The sequence below is a fragment of the Labeo rohita genome, chromosome 10 (genome assembly GCF_022985175.1).
Source record: "Labeo rohita strain BAU-BD-2019 chromosome 10, IGBB_LRoh.1.0, whole genome shotgun sequence".
Lineage (NCBI taxonomy): Eukaryota > Metazoa > Chordata > Actinopteri > Cypriniformes > Cyprinidae > Labeo > Labeo rohita.
This window is the reverse complement of record NC_066878.1, coordinates 26,110,886-26,128,685: the sequence shown is the minus strand read 5'-3', so window position 1 is coordinate 26,128,685 and position 17,800 is coordinate 26,110,886. Positions and strand designations below refer to the sequence as shown.

Here is a 17,800-nt window from a genome sequence, read left to right as displayed (position 1 = left end):
GTGTGTGTGTGTGTGTGTTTATGCCTATACATTTTTATGAATTTTGGTTTCATTTTTAATTGTAGTTATTTTTGTTTAGTTGAAATACTACAATAACTTAAACTAAAAATAAAATAAATAAAACCTATATAGACGTTAAAAAACAGCAAATTAATAAAACGTTAAAGAAAATGGAAAATGGACAAATAAGAACTAACTAAAAATATTAATAACGTATATTGAAATAATTAGCATATAATAATTCAATAATTTATTAGATTTATTTATTATTTTAAATATATCTGTGGTTTTTATTTTTGTTTAATTTTTAGTTGTAGTTATTTTAGTAACAAAAATGAGAAATATTGCCACCAACTAAAATAAAATAAAATATACGAAAGTTGTTTTATTTTAGTTAATTGCCATTTTATTAATATTTTAAATGAGTTTTTATGTTTCCCCTGCTTATTTTTGTATTTTAGTTGGCATTTAATAATTTGTTGTGTTCCTTTTACTTTTACTATGATTGTTTCATAAATTTGTTTCATTTTTTAATTTTAATTTGAGTTATTTTTGTTTAGTTGAAGTACTAAAATAATGAAAAATAAAAATGAAATAAAAATTAATAACAACTGTATAGACTTTAGAAAAGCACAACAAATTTAATAAAATGTTAACTAAAAAATGGAAAAATAAAAACTCAAAAAATTAATATAATATACTGTAATAATTTATTGTTATTTTAGTTTTAGTATTGTTATTTTATGTTGTCACTAAAATAAAATGTAGAAAATTTGTAATTATTTAAAAAAAAAATTATTAATATTTTTTGTATATTTTTGTATATTATTTTTGTTTCCATTTTCTTTTTCAACATTTTATTATTAAATCAATCAAAAAAAACTGAATAAAACCTGTATAGACATTCAAAAACACACAAGAAATTAATAAAATGTTAACTAAAATTGAAGAAAATGAAAAAAATAAAAATTAACTCAAAATATTAATAAAATGAGAAAGAATACATTTTTGATGTTTTATTTCAATGAATGAAAATGATTTTAATAATTTTAGTCAGCTGTACTTAACCTGTTTGGATAAAAGAGTCTGACTGATGAACAGTCTAAATGTAAATCTGTGTTATGATTGGCTAAGTAGATCAATGAGGGATGCGTGACATATTTACTGATTGATTTGATTGGTCTGTTTATCTGTGGTGGGCGGCAGGTCAGAGGTCAAGCCGAGCGGAGCCATGATGGAGGAGGAGCGCAGGGATCTGAGGATGTGGATGAGGAGGAAACAGAGAGAACGACTGACAGAATACAGAAAACAGAGAGAAGAGAAGAGAGAGAGAGAGCGCAGACCCTTCATCTCTCCGCTTAAACACGTGAGACGCTGCAGATCAAACCTGTTACTGATTTCAGGCGAACTCTTTGTTTTAATGATAATTATTCTCACAATCTGTATTTCTTCTAGTTTTTCTACATTGTGTAATATTTAATCAAACAGTGATTGTATGAATAATTACATTTTTATAAATATATACACTATTAAAAACATGAAAAATCCAATTGTTTATCAATTAGGTATAAATAATAATTTGTAATTATTAATAATACTATCTAGAGGCTGAATATTATTGATATTTTCTGAAAAAAAAAGTAGAAATGATAAAATATGCTGTAATATTTTTTGTAAATGTATTTTTATTTTAAATATGTCTATATGTTGCCACTAAATAAAATAAAAATATACTAAACCTAAAATTATTTTACCTTTTTTGTTTACGTTTATTCATATTTTGAATACATTTTTTATTTTAATTAACTTTTTATTAATTATTACTTGACTAAAACTAAAAATGAAATAAAAATTATTAGAACCTATATAGACATTAAAAACACACTCAAGGAAAAAATAAATAAAATATTAAAATATGTGTATGTATAGGTGAAATATTAAAAACATGAAAAATCCAGCTGTATAACAATTAGGTATAAATAATAATTTGTAATTAATAATACTATCCAGAGGCTGAACATTATTGATATTTTCTTGGAAAAAAGTAAAAGGAAAAAAAATGGAAATGATAAAATATGCTGTAATAATTTTTGTCAATATATTTTTATTTTAAATATGCCTATATGTTGCCACTAAATAAAATAAAATAAAAAATATACTTTTTATTAATTATTACGTGACTAAAACTAAAAATGAAAAAAATTATTAAAATCTATATAGCACAAAAATATTTGTATATACTGGTCAGCAAGATTTTTTTTCATATAAAAACATGAAAACCAATTTTTTTAATGATAAATTATAAAAAATAATTTGAAATTATTAATAATACTATCTAGAGGCTGAACATTACTGATATTTTCTTGGAAAAAGTAAAATAAAAAAAGAAAATGGAAATCATAAAATACATTGTAATATTTTTTGTAAATTTGTTGTTATTTTAATGTCTTATGTTGCTACTAAATAAAAAAAAAAATAGTAAAACTATTTTTTTATTTTTTAATTATTACTTAACTGAAACAAAAAATGAAATAAAAATTATTAAAACCTATATAGACATTAAAAACACACTCAAGAAAAAAAATATATATTAAAATATTTCTATATAGAGGTTTTTTTTCATATAAAAGCATGAAAAATATATTTTTTAAACGATTAAGTATAAATAATAATTTGTCTAGCTTTTTCCCATGTTTTTGAGTCTATAAGTGAAGCTTGAAGTTTTGTTTTACACAAAGGCCTGTTAGTAACTATATTCTTCTGAATAATTTGTTCATTCCCCTGCAGAATCCAACATCTGTAGATCTGGCAACCAGCAAGAGAACCAAAGAAGAACGAGACAGGTGTGTCTGCGTGTTCACAGTGCCTGCGCTAAACTAACATACAGTGGATTTCCTGTGGTTCATGTTATCCGTGTGTGTTCAGGCTGGTTCTTCAGGAGCATCATGAGCAGAGAGCACGTGACGCCTGCAGTCTGATCACTGACCTGCTCACCACACCGCTGACCCCGCCCACAAAACCACACCAGACCCTCAGGTCAGCTCTGTGCAGTGCATTCTGGGATTGCCTCATCTGTCTGTTTTTGATGCAGATCCAGTGTTTTGTTTGGAGGAGACGCACAAATCACACTAATTGTCCTGCGCTGTGTTTCAGGAGCACCAGTCAGTCCTCCGGGACGAATAAGAGGATTCCCAGGAGTCATAGTGGACCACACGGACGCCCGGCCACGTCTTCTCTGGGAAAGACCGTCGTGCTCCAGAGGAAATCTGCAGCGAATGCACACGCTTCATTGAGCGGCAGACTCGGCCTGCACAGACCAGGTTCATATCGGGTCGCTTCATTATTTTGTTTACAATTGTTGATGATCATTAGAAAGCTGAGTTAAATTTCAGTCCCACGCTTATGTGTTTCAGCCAGCGCTCTTCCAGGCGATCGGTTATCCCAGGTTACCCGCCGTGGGATGCTGTCTGACCCGAAATCTAGACAAGAGACCAAGACTCTTCATCAGAGTATGGACTGTCTGGGGTTTTTGTTAAAAAAGAAAAAAACACACACACACTACCAGTCCAAAGGTTTACGATTTTTAATGTTTTTTAAAGAAGTCTCTTCTGCTCACCAAGCCTGCATTTATTTGATCTAAAATACAGCAAAAGCAGTAAAATTAGGAAATATTTTTAGTATTTAAAATAACTGCTTTCTATTTGAATATATTTTAAAAATGTAATTTATTTCTGTGATGCAAAGCTGAAATTTCATCATCATCACTCCAGTCTTCAGTGTCACATGATCCTTCAGAAATCATTCTAATATACTGATTTGCTTCAAATATCATTCTAATATACTGATTTGCTTTTTGATTTCAAAAGCTTGGAGTCAGCATAATTTTTTGGGAAATAAATGATAGAAATTAATACTTTTATTTAGCAAGGATGCTTTAAATTGGTCAAAAGTGATGATAAAGACATTTATAAAGTTACAAAAGATTTCTATTTCAGATAAATGCTGTTCTTCTGAACTTTCTATTTATCAAAGTATTCTGAAAAAAATTCTACTTAGCTCTTTTCAACATAATCATAAATGTTTTTGAGCAGCAAATCAGAATATTAGACTGATTTCTGAAGGATCATGTGACTGGAGAAATTATGCTAAAAATTCAGCTTTGAAATCACAGGAATAATTACATTTTAAAATATATTTAAATAGAAAACAGTTATTTTAAATAGTAAAAAAAATTCAGAATTTTACTGTTGTTGCTGTACTTTGAATTTAAAAAATGCAGATGGTGTGCAACAACTTCTTTAAAAACATTAAAAATCTTTGTTAAAAAACTTTTGACTGGTAGCATATATATGTGTGTGTGTGTGTGTGTGTGTGTGTGTGTAACAAAAAAAACTAAAATTCTCCAACTTCAAAATTAAAATGAAAACAAAATATTAAAATAACTATTAAATACGTAGAATATTAATAATAATTATTACAATATCTCCGTGTGAAACAAAAATAACACTGGGCAAAACTTCTAGTAAACTGAAAAAAATTATATATAAATATAGTATAGTATATAAATCTATGCTTATTTCAAATTACAAAAAGTAAATATATAATTTTAAAATAAAAACAAAGTATAAAGACAAACTAGAGAAATGTTTTTTATACAATAAACAAGATAACAGGTATAGTTATGCATGGATGTATAGGAATACAGCACTTCCCCTGTATATTCACATTTGTTGTTCTTTAGGGAAAAATGGATTCCTCTCGTCAACAGCAAAACAGAGAGCAGTAAAAGAGAAAGATCAGGCAAATGAGAGAGATGCGGTGAGTCTGTGGAGTCCAGATGAAGAGGCCCAACACATCAGACGGGTGAGACGCTCCTGAACCTACCTAACTTAACCTGGTTAGCCGCCTCAAACCCTCTGCGGTTGAGCATCGACTTAAACAGTATGAGATGATTGGATGCTTTTAACTGATTTCATATTTCACTGTCAGCAACTGAACTGCAGGTTTAATATAGTGAATTAAACTACAATCTCCATCATAATGCACAATGTTTCCATCTAATATGTATTTTGAGCTGCAGCTCTTCATATTAATGGAGTGTTTCAGTAGTTAGCAGTGAACAGGTTACTTTATCCGAATATGTATCGCGAATCATTTGATTCAATTCGGCACTTCGGTGCGTATTCGCCAAACATTTGATCCTGATCGGGATTTAAGTGAGTCATTTGATTCAATTTGGGTCTTCAGTGCCTGTTCGCGAATCATTTGATTCAGTTCGGACATCGGTGCGGGTTTGCGGATCATTTGATTCATTACGGGACTTTGGTGCGTTTTCGCGAATCATTTGATGCAATTTTGCGGGTATCGCGGATCATTTGATTCAGTTCGGGACTCAGTGCGTGTTCGAGAATCATTTGATTCAATTCGGGACTTCGGTGCGGGTTCGCGAATCATTTGATTCAATTCGGGACTTTGGTGCGTGTTCGCGAATCATTTGATGCAATTTGAGTCGTCAGTGCGTGTTCGCGAATCATTTGATTCAGTTCGGACATCCAGATCGGGACTTCAGTGCGGGTATCCGGATCATTTGATTCAGTTTGGGATTTCGCTGCGTGTTCGCGAATCATTTAATTCAATTTGGGTCTTCAGTGCGTGTTTGCGAATCATTTGATTCAGTTCGGGACTCAGTGCGTGTTCGCGAGTCATTTGATTAAATTCGGGACTTAAGTGCGTGTTCGCGAATCATTTGATTCAATTCGGGACTTAAGTGCGTGTTCGCGAGTCATTTGATTCAATTTGGGTCTTCATTGCGGGTTCGCGAATCATTTGTTTCAATTCGGGACTTCAGTGCGTGGTCGCGAATCATTTGATTCAGTTCGAGACTTAAGTGCGTGTTCGCGAATCATTTGATTCAATTCGGGACATCAGTGCGTGTTCGCGAGTCATTTGATTCAATTTGGGTCTTCAGTGCGGGTTCGCGAATCATTTGTTTTAATTCGGGACTTCAGTGCGTGTTCGCGAATCATTTGATCCAGATCGCGACTGGGATTTCACTGCGTGTTCGCGAATCATTTGATTCAATTCGGGACTTAAGTGCGTGTTCGCGAATCATTTGATTCAGTTCGAGACTTCAGTGCGTTTTTGATTCAGTTTGGGATTTCGCTGAATCATTTGATTCAATTCGGGACTTAAGTGCGTGTTCGCGAATCATTTGATTCAGTTCGAGACTTCAGTGCGTTTTCGCGAATCATTTGATTCAATTCGGGACATCAGTGCGTGTTCGCGAATCATTTGATTCAGTTCGGGACATCAGTGCGTGTTCGCGAATCATTTGATTCAATTCGGGACATTTGATTCAGGGTGTGCGTGTTCGCATTTGATTCAGATCATTTGATTTTGATTCAATTCGGGACATCGTGTTCGCGAATCATTTGATTCAATTCGGGACATAAGTGCGTGTTCGCGAGTCATTTGATTCAATTTGGGTCTTCAGTGCGTGTTCGTGAATCATTTGATCCAGATCAGGACTTCAGTGCGGGTATCCGGATCATGTGATTCAGTTTGGGATTTCGCTGCGTGTTCGCGAATCATTTGATTCAGTTCCAGACTTCAGTGCGGGTTCGCGAATCATTTGTTTCAATTCGGGACTTCAGTGCGTGTTTGTGAATCATTTGATTCAATTTAAGTCGTCAGTGCGTGTTCGTGAATCATTTAATTCAATTATGTGCTTTGTTTCACATTTTGTTTGACTTCATTGCATGCTTTGTATTTTTGCCATTTTGTTTTATTAGTATATTTTTATTTATCTATCTTTTTTTAATCATTTGATAAAATGATAAGACATTGTTTGATAAGATCTCTGACTGAAGTCCTTGAAAATCCTGGAAGTTCATTTGACAGTATCTATACGAATCTTGATAAATGCACCATTTATATCTGTATAAAATAAAATATAAGAAAAAAGTCATATTATTAGATTATTTCTGTATAAATACTGTGAATATTGTCTAGTACTATGAAGTCCCTTCAAAACTCTAAATAATAAGAAAATAAATATTAATGAAACTTTTGTGTCATTGAAAAGTTACACTTGTTGTGTTTTCTGTCGTGAACATCGGCCGTCCTGCACAGCAGCTCATCTGATTTTGCTTTTCTCCAGGGCTTTGAGAAGCTCGATGACGAGTTCACAGATGCGGATCTTCTGCGTGATCTGGATCTGGACGCTCTCTCTCAAAGCACCGGCAGCGTCCTGAGCAAACTGGACTGGGCCGCCATCGAGAGGATCGTAGCCGATGAGGAGGAGGAGCAGCAGTGAAGATGTTTTCCACAAGCAGCCAGATGTTGTGCAGCTGCAGCTGTTGACTGTGAATGATTGTGGTATTTGTGTATGTGTATCATTTGTGTCTTGACTGTTTGAGTAAGTTGTCGGCACAGATTTGTGCAGAATAAACACGATTCGCTGGCAGGTGCGTGCTGTCGTTGGTTCGCTTCCACGTGGATTCATTTCAGATCGCAGAGCCTTCCAGAAACGATTTGACCAGCCTTCAGATGTCTTTACCATTTATTTTCTATGTCATTTTGAATTTCTAAGAATTGTTTACTGAGAATCCTTTAATAAAATGTTCCTTAGGCACTTGAATACCTCATATTTCCCATTTATTACTGACATAATCATCTATAACAGCAGAAATAGTCATCAGACAAAGCAAAATTTCTGAGGAAATTTACTATTAATTATTAACTATTATTTCTCAGATCATAATGAAATCATTTTGTCTTCAGATTAGTTTTAGTACAATAATTTATTTTAATTAATTTAATTAATTTTATTTTTATTTTATTTTAAATACAATATAGAACATTTAATTTATTTTCATTTTATTTGTTATAGTATTAGCTTCATAAATGGCATAAATTGATTTTTTGATTGTGTTTCTTTTATATTCATGTTTATTTATTTCTAATTAAATTTATTATTAATTATTAGAATTATTACAATTAGAACTTAAGGCATTTCAAAATTTCTGAGGTAATTTATTGTTATTATTGATTATTAACTATTATTTCTCAGATAATAATGAAATCATTTTGTCTTCAGATTAGTTTTAGTACAGTAATGTATTTATATTAGTTATTTTATTTCATTTTATTTATATTTTATTTTTTATTTATTTTATTTTATTTATTACAGTATTAGTTTCATAAATAGCATTAGATATTTTTATTGTTTTTTTTTGTATTCCTGTTTATTATTTCTATTTAAATGTATTATTAATTATTAGAATTATTGCAATAAGAACTTTATGCATTTCAAAATTTCTGAGGAAACTATTATTTCTCAGATAATAATGAAATCATTTTTTTTTTTCAGATTAGTTTTAGTACATCATGTATTTATTTTAAATAATATATAATACATTTTATTTATTTTATTTATTATAGTATTCGCTTCATAAATAGCATAATGGATTTTTATTACGATTTTTTTATATTCCTGTTTATTTATTTCTAATTAAATGTATTATTAATTATTAGAATTATGACAATACGAACTTAATGCAATTCAAAATTTCTGAGGAAATTTACTATTATTATTAATTATCAACTATTATTTCTCAGATAATAATGAAATCATGTTGTCTTCAGATTAGTTTTAGTACAGTAGTGTATTTATATTATTTTTAATTTAATTTAATTTTTATTTTATTTATTTTAAATAAAATATAATACATTTTATGTTTTTATTTATTTTACTTTATAGTATTAGCTTCAAAAGTAGCATAATTTTTTTTTTGTTTTTTTAATATTCCTGTTAATTTATGTCTAATTAAATTTATTGTTAATTATTAGAATTATTACAATAAGAACTCAATGCATTTCAAAATTTCTAAGGAAATTTACTATTGTTAATTATTAACTATTATTTCTCAGATAATAATGAAATAATTTTGTCTTCAGATTAGTTTTTAGTATAGCAGTGTATTATTATTATTTATTTATTTTTTTAATTAAATTATTTAATTTAAATTTTATTTATTTAAAATTAAATATTGTAATGCATTTTTAAAGTAATTTATTATAGTATGAGCTTCATAAATAGCATAATGGATTTTGTGATTGTGTTTTTTATATTCCAGTTTGTTTATTTCTAATAAAAGCATTATAGGTCGCGATGACGTCGTCGGACTTGTATTCAGGAGAGACTTTTATTTTGACTTTCGGCGTCCCGGAAGTGTGTGTTATTGTTGTCATGGCGGATCACAGGAGTGATGCTGGTAAGTTTTTGAGTTTTGTTTGTTACTCGTGAAGATTTTCTGTCATGTAAGTGAGATAAACGCGTTAAAACTGCAGGACAGTGTTTTCCTGAAAGCGTCGACGGTTTAATAAAGTCAGTTCCGGTCACCGCAGCTGTTTTAATACTCACAGACTCCTGCACATGTGATGCTGGTGATTATTTAATAATAACCAAAATATCACAACCGTTAGTCTTGTTTATTTGGTTCACAGTGACTTTATTGGCCTCGTGTTTTGGCCCTCAGGGAGCCTTTGTGGTTTATAAGTGAAAAATTCGCACAAACGTTTGCAATACGTTGTACCATGGTAGTACTATGGTATTCGTTAAAGTGTCATGGGTACTTTATACTGCTATACTACATAACGTACTAAACCCTGGATATATTATACAAGTGCTATGACTGTGGTAACCGTGGAAATGTGTATCAGAGGTGTACCATAGTATTACCCTTTCCTATCATCACTGTAACACCACAGTATTTTTTTGTAAAGGTAATAGTAGAAATTATGATAGTAGAGTAATATGGACAATCATTTCCTGTAGATTATTATTTTTTTTATTATTATTTATTTAAAAAAATTTTATATTATAAATATTGTTCCTACCGCCTCTACATTATTTATCATTCAATAATTAAAATTAAATATATTTAATTTTCTTTTTAAATGTGTCAAAACACCATAGTACTTTTTGTGATGTAATAATAAAAATTCCGTCCCTTTATGATGATTATTATTTATCATTTTTTATTTGAGTGAATTTTGACTGCCATTCATGCATTATTAATTGATATATATATATATATATATATATATTCTGTAATAATAAAAATAGCATAAATGTTAAAAGTTTAACTCTAATTCCCCTTTATAATATAGCTATTATTTTTTTAAATATATTTTTATTTATTAAAATATAATACATTTTACTTTATAATTTATTTTTAGTACTTTTTTGACTGACACCGATCCATATTTTCATTGTTTTAAAAAATAAATCTACAGCATACTGTTTTTAAGGAGAATAATCCTACAAATATAATAATAATAATAACAGAAATACAGCAATAATAAAAAAAATGTATTTTATTTTTTACATTTTTATATTATAAATATTGTGCCCATCGCCTATACATTATTTAGCATTCAATGAATCAGATTAAATGTATATTTGTTTTTCAACGTGTCATAACACCATATGACACGTACTTTTTGTCATGTAATAATAAAAATTCTGTAATTTTTATATTAAACTCAAATTTTTCCTTTATGATGCTTATTTATTATTTCTTATTTGAGTGAATTTTGACTGCCAATCATACATTATTAATTGTTAATATGTATATGTGTATATATATATATATATATATATATATATATTCTGTAATAATATAACTATTATTTTTTAAATGTAGTTTTATTTATTAAAATATAAAAATACATTTTACTGTATAATTTATTTTTATCACTTTTTTTTTTTTACTGACACCCATAAATTATTTCGTTGTTTTAAAAAATAAATCTACAGCATACTGTTTGTAAGGATAATAATCATATAAATAATAATAATAATAATAATAATGATAATAATAACAGAAATACATCAATAATAGAATTAGCAGAAATTTTATTTTATTCAATAGATTTTATTTTATAATTTATTTAATTAATTTTTGTCTGTCACCCATACGTTTTGCATTGTTTTTTACAGCAACAGAAATACAGTAATAGAAATAACAGGAATTGAAAAAAAATCTCTTTAGATAAATATTATTTACATTATAATTTTTTTTTTTACTACCATCTGTACATTATTCATTGTATGTAAAGATAATCATCATCATTATCATAATAATAATAATAGCAATAACAGTATAAATTCTATAATAATAGCAATAGCAGAAATGTAAAAAATTAAGATACAATTTTCCTTTTAGATTATTTTAATGTCTTTTTTTTTTTTTTACTACCATCTATGCATTATTTATTGCATGTCAAGGTAATAATTTAACGATAATAATACTAATAGTAGTAGTAGTATTAGTAATATGAATATTAATATAATTGGTAAATTATTGATTGATTTTGTTTTGTGTGATGACAGGTGACTCCAGTAAAGATGGAGACATCTCATCCATCATGGGCTTCTCTGGATTTGGTGAGTGTTTCTATAACAGAAGCAGTGAAATGTGTGTGTTGTCAGTGTCACGTGTTCATATTTAATCCGTATCCGTCCCGTTTCTTTCACGCTCAGGAAAGAAAGCTCGAACCTTTTGACCTGGAGGCCATGTTTGAGCAGACGAGGAGGACGGCCATCGAGAGGAGCCAGCGTGTCTTAGGTCAGTACTTGATTATGTACCTGTCTAGCGTTTCAAACACACCTCTATATAGGTGACTCTCAGAGTTTTAAGGAATAAATTGACTTTGAGTTTTACTGTAACAGAGGAGCGTCAGAAACAGGACGTCCAGGCCAGCAGCGGCTCTCAGAGCGTCAGCCGGACAGACAAACCGTCTACATCCACGTCTAGGTACGATCAGGATCATCAGCAGCAGCTCATCCTGTGCAGTGTTTCAGATCGCTCACGATGTGTTTGTGTGAACAGGAAGCAGGAGTCTGACAGCAGTGACAGCGACTCTGATGTCATCGGTCCTCCACTTCCTCCCGCACTCAGCGCTCAGACGGAGGAGGGTGAGGAGGATGATGATGACGACATGGTTGGACCTCCGCTGCCGCCCGGGTTCAAGCGCAGCACTGATGATGATGATGACGACGACGACGACGACGACGATGATATGAATGACGAGGATGACGATGTGAGTGTATTTTTCATCTTTCAGTCCCATGAAACGTGTTTACAGCTGAAGATCAGATCTAATGCTTATGGAAATTATTTCACTTTGAAATGCATCATTTCTTCTTTATCTTATATATTATAATTGTGTTGTAAAGCATAAACATGGTAATATTTGATGCCGTTATGGTGATGTAGATAAACAAAAACATGTTTCTTAATGTTAATGTTTTATAGAAATGTAATGAGAATAAAAATAACTATATAGTAAATATATTTTCATTTATTAAAATACAAAAATAATTTTTTGTTTATAATTTATTAATTTTTGAATGACACTTATACATTTTTTATTGTTTTAAAAATCTACAACATAGTGTTTTTTGTAGGTAATAATAATAATAATAATAATGATGATGATAACAGAAATACAGCAATAATAGAAATAGCAGAAATGTATTTTTTAAAATAAATGTTCATTTAAATTTTTGATTGACAATTTTTTTTTTTATTGAAATTTTTTTTTTGTAACTTTTTTTTCATAGTTTTAGAAAATAAACAGCCTAGTACTTTTGTAAAGGTAATAATCCTATAATAATAATAATAATAATAATAATAATTAATAGAAATACAGCAATAATAGAAATAGCAGAGGTTTTAACTTTTTTTTTTAAATACATTTTAATTCATATATTTTTTTAAATTAATTTTTGACTGCACCCATTCATTTTTCATTGTTTTAAAAAATAAATCTACAGGATAGTATTTCTTGTAAAGGTAGTAATTCTATAATAATAATAATACAAATAGAAATACAGCAATAATAGAAATAGCAGAAATGTATTTTTAAAAATACATTTTAATTAAAAATTAATTTAATTCATTTTTGACTCCACCCGTTCATTTTTCATTGTTTTAAAAAATAAATCTACAGCATAGTATTTCTTGTAAAGGTAATAATTCTATAATAATAATAATAAAAATAATAGAAATACAGGAATAATAGAAATAGCAGAAGTTTATAATTAATTTTATTAATTTTTGACTGCACCCATTCGTTTTTCATTGTTTTAAAAAATAAATCTACAGCATAGTATTTCTTATAAATATATTAATTCAATAATAATAACAGAAATACAGCAATAATAAAAAAAGCATTTACATTCAACAGAAAATTAATTAACTCTGAAATACATAATTCTATCTGTATATTATATTATTAGATATACTATTCAAATTGTGTTATAAAACAAATTGTAATATTTGATGCCATTATGGTGACATAGATGAACAAAAAAAAAATTCTGCATGTTAATATTTAATGGAAATGTAAAGAGAATAAAACTAACTATATAGTAAAGAAACACATTTTACACATTTTTTTATTTTTTATTTTGCCACTGTTAATTTACATTAAGCACATTTTATTCACAAATTCCCATTTATTTAATGCACTAATAAATAAAAATATTTTAAAAAATATTAAAAACTTATATTGCAGTATAATATTATTAAAATTTATAGTAGACATATTGTATTTGTTTTGTAAAAAATAAACATTATGGTAATATTTGATGCCTTTTATCTTTTTATTACTTAATTTTATTAATTATTTTATTAATTTATGCCAATGTAGATGAACTGAATCATGTACAATTTATAATTATAATTATAATGTGTATAGTAATGGAAATCTAATGAGAATAAAATTTACTAAACAGTAAAATATATTTTGCACAAATTAATCCCATTTTATTTGGTCATTATTAATTATAATTAAGCACATTTTTTCCCAAAAATCTTAATATTTTAATGCAGAAATGTTAGAAACATTTATTACAAGTACATATTATCAAAATATATATTAAATATATTATTTAAATTGTATTGTAAAATATGGTAATGTTTGTTTTTGTAATGCGTCACTGTCACCACTAGAGGGACACACTGCCATGCTTTTTTTTAAAATAAATAAACATTATGGTAATATTTGATGCCTTTATGTTGATGCAGATAAAACATGTGTGTGTAAAATTATAATTAATGTTTTGTAGTAATCTAACAAGAAGTAAAATAAATTCTAATATAAATAGAAAAATTACATTAAAAGGTTAATGCTATTTTAAAACATTACCTTTTAATTTTTTTGCATTTTGTCATTATTATTTTATAATTAAGCACATTTAATCTCCAAATTCCCCTTTATTTAATGCAAAAAAGTATTATTAAAAAAATACAGTATGTGTTACAGTATAATATTATCAAAATATATATTATTTACATTTTATTGTAAAAAATAAACAGTTAATATGCAATGCAGGTAAACATAGTATATATAATGAATGTTTTATACTAATGAAAGAGAATATAATAAGCTGTATATTAAAATATAATATAAATACAAATATTTTGCTATCTAAAAACAAATACTTTAAAATGAAGCCTATTTTTAAAACCATTAAGACTTTTTTTTGTACTGTCAGCATTAATTTTATGATAATTAAATACATTCTCAACCCCAAATTCATAGTTATTAAATTAATTTATTTTTATAAATTAAATACATTTTTAAAACCAGATTTGTTTTGCATTTTGTCATTAATTTCATGATAATTAAGCACATTTTATTTTCCAATTTGTTTATTAATTCAGTGCAAATCTTGTATAATTCTGAAGGCTTCTTCTACTGTCTGCGAAATATTGTTTCTAATTTATTTTTTTTCTCCTTCTATGAAATATGACCTGACATGTTTTCCTGAGATCCACCCTGTTACCTGTGTGTGTGTGTGTGTGTGACTCTCATCGCAGCCGTTTGTTGTGTGTGTGTGTGTGTGTGTGTATGGAGCGGCTGTGTTGTAAATGTCGTCGTCTCTCTGTGACGGTGTGCAGACGCCCTGCTTTCCCAGGCCTGTGGCGTTTGAGGGCCGCCGTGGGCCGTTTTGATAGATGGTTTGTGGTGTCGGGCCGCTCGGCTAAACGTATCCCATCAGACCCAGGTGTGGCGTAATCAGCCGCCGCCACAAATCACACAGACCTGTGTGCGTTTGATTGGACAACGAGGCGCTGTGAGCGCTGGATATGATGTTTTGGCAGCGTGTTACTGCACTAAACGAGAGCCGTTCATCTTGTACTGAATTGAAACATTACTAACTCAGTTTTTGGCCTTCAGGAGTCGCTGAAGATGTTTGTGTTTGTGTTTCTGTGACAGAATCCAGTTAAGAAGATCCCAGATACTCATGAGATCACGCTTCAGCACGGCTCTAAAACTGTAAGTGCACACACGTGTGATTCTAACGTCTGGCTCACAATCAACCTTGATCAAAGATTTTCTAGTTTTTCTTCACTATTTAATAAAAATTCAAGTCACATTTATTTACAGTAATTTAAATATATATATTTTAAATTGATGTATTATTAATTATTGTATATTATATTATTAATAATTTCTAATATATATATATATATATAATTTTCATACCAGTTAAGCTCGTTTTTAAAAATAAATTAATATTTTAAATGAATGTATTATTTATATTTTATTGTGAGAAATTAATATTGAATTATTAAATACTTACATTTTAATATATATTTTTATATGGATTTTCTAGAATGTGTGTGTGTGTGTGTGTGTGTGTGTATATATATATTATATATAATTTTTTTATTTATATTTTAATAGTCATATATATATACAGTTGACATTAGTTTCATGACAGTAAAGCGTTTTCAAAAATAAATAAAATTCCTTTTTAACTGAATATATTATTTATATTTTATTATGAAATATTAATTTTGAATGAATACTTGCACTTTAATATATTTTTTATATGAATTTTCTAGAGTTTTATATATATATATATAATATATATATATATATATATATATATTTTTTTTTTTTTAATAGTCATATATATACACATAGTTTCATGACAGTAAAGCATGTTTTCAAAAATAAAATAAATTACTTTATTACTTTACTTTAAATTAATATATTATTTATATTATAGTGTAAAATATTAATATTGAATTAATATTTAAGTTGATATATATTCCTATTAATTATATATATTTTTTATGTTAACAATTTTAAATGTACAATTGACATTATTGTCATGACAGTAAAGCAAGTTAAAAAAAAAATAAATAAAATTCCTTTTTAAATTAATATATTACATATATTTCTTATGAAATATTAATATTGAATTAATTATTTACGTTAATATATTTATTATATAATAACATATTTTTTATACGAATTTTCTAGTTTTTATATATATATATATATATATATATATATATATATATATATATATATATAAAATGTTATATATATAAATATAAATATATATATAAACTATATATACATAAAATTGTATATATATATATATATATATATATATATATATATATATATATATATTAAAAATAATTATATATATATATATATATATATATATATATATATACAATTGACATTATTTTCATGACAGTTAAGAAAAATAATTTAAAATTTTAATATATTATTTATATTATAGTGTGAAATGTTAATATTGCAAAAATATTTAAATTTTAATATATATTTTTATATGAATTTTCCATAGAGATATATATAGAGTTATATACATACATACACACACTATATCTATATCTATATATATACACACACAGTAGATAGATACAGACAGATATATAGATATATAGATTGTTTCAAAGCAGCTTCACAAAATTAAACAGGAAAATAACAGTTTATGTTGCAGAATTAATCATTTATGAAACAAATTCAAGTTTCAAAGCAGATCTGTGCAAGACAATAGTGTTATTATTCAGCTCGTTTTAGTCCAAATGTAGTTCTCGTAATATTAATTGTCTTTTAACCCCAAAAGATCATTTACTGAAAGTGATTTGTGATGAATCTCTGCTTGTTCAGGTTTCAGCTTTGGCTCTGGATCCATCTGGCGCTCGTCTGATCACCGGCGGCTACGACTACGACGTGAAGTTTTGGGATTTCGCCGGGATGGACGCGGCGCTGCACGCCTTCCGATCTCTGCAGCCGTGTGAATGGTGAGTCCCGCCGTGTTTCCTGGGTGTTTCACCTCATCTGTCAGGAATGAGCCTCCATCTCCAGTCAAATCACATAAACACTGCCAGATGCTGCCTATTTCTGCTTGTGTGGTTTGTTTTTCCTAGAAATCCCCCTAAAAGTGGCACACAAAAGAGATATTGCTATGTTAAGAAGGTATATATTAAAATAAACATTAAAATATATTTTGCTGATGTTATTTAAATTGTATAAATTGTATTATAGAAATTGTAAAGAAAAAAAAAAATAATAATAATATTTGATGCATTTAATTTATGCTGATGTAGATAAATGTAGTATTTATAACTGTTTTATAGTAATGAAAATCTAATGAAAACTATATAGTAACAGTATTTTTTTACATATTTATTTTAGTAACATTATGAAACTATATAGTAACAATTATATTTAACATGGAGAAAATTAATCCTGTTTTTAAAACATTAAGGTTTTTTGGCATTTTGTTATTAATTATAATAGCACATTTTTTCATTAACTTAATGCAAAAAAGAAAAATTAAAACAACTATATTTAGTAATGCTTAATATTAATAATAATATTACAATAATATTATTCAAATATATATTAGATATATTATTTAAACTTATTTTATAGTACTATTTTTCTTCATGTA

General features: G+C 27.8%; 2 protein-coding genes across 3 annotated transcripts in view; both read left to right on the top strand.

Moving 5' to 3' along the window:
• cplane1 (ciliogenesis and planar polarity effector 1) overlaps positions 1-7,639 on the top strand; it is a 62,204-nt gene extending 54,565 nt beyond the window's left edge. For both annotated transcript variants that reach the window (XM_051120491.1, XM_051120490.1), the window contains exons 48-54: positions 1,207-1,366; positions 2,788-2,843; positions 2,926-3,036; positions 3,154-3,320; positions 3,414-3,509; positions 4,742-4,863; positions 7,160-7,639. In XM_051120491.1, coding sequence (XP_050976448.1) covers positions 1,207-1,366; positions 2,788-2,843; positions 2,926-3,036; positions 3,154-3,320; positions 3,414-3,509; positions 4,742-4,863; positions 7,160-7,315 — 868 coding nt within the window. In that variant the 3' untranslated portion in view covers positions 7,316-7,639. The remainder of the gene's footprint in view (positions 1-1,206; positions 1,367-2,787; positions 2,844-2,925; positions 3,037-3,153; positions 3,321-3,413; positions 3,510-4,741; positions 4,864-7,159) is intronic.
• A 1,584-nt stretch (positions 7,640-9,223) lies between these two features.
• LOC127171694 (WD repeat-containing protein 70) overlaps positions 9,224-17,800 on the top strand; it is an 87,062-nt gene continuing 78,485 nt past the window's right edge. The window contains exons 1-7 of the mRNA XM_051120492.1: positions 9,224-9,275; positions 11,399-11,452; positions 11,549-11,633; positions 11,738-11,822; positions 11,898-12,108; positions 15,295-15,354; positions 17,014-17,147. Coding sequence (XP_050976449.1) covers positions 9,270-9,275; positions 11,399-11,452; positions 11,549-11,633; positions 11,738-11,822; positions 11,898-12,108; positions 15,295-15,354; positions 17,014-17,147 — 635 coding nt within the window. The 5' untranslated portion in view covers positions 9,224-9,269. The remainder of the gene's footprint in view (positions 9,276-11,398; positions 11,453-11,548; positions 11,634-11,737; positions 11,823-11,897; positions 12,109-15,294; positions 15,355-17,013; positions 17,148-17,800) is intronic.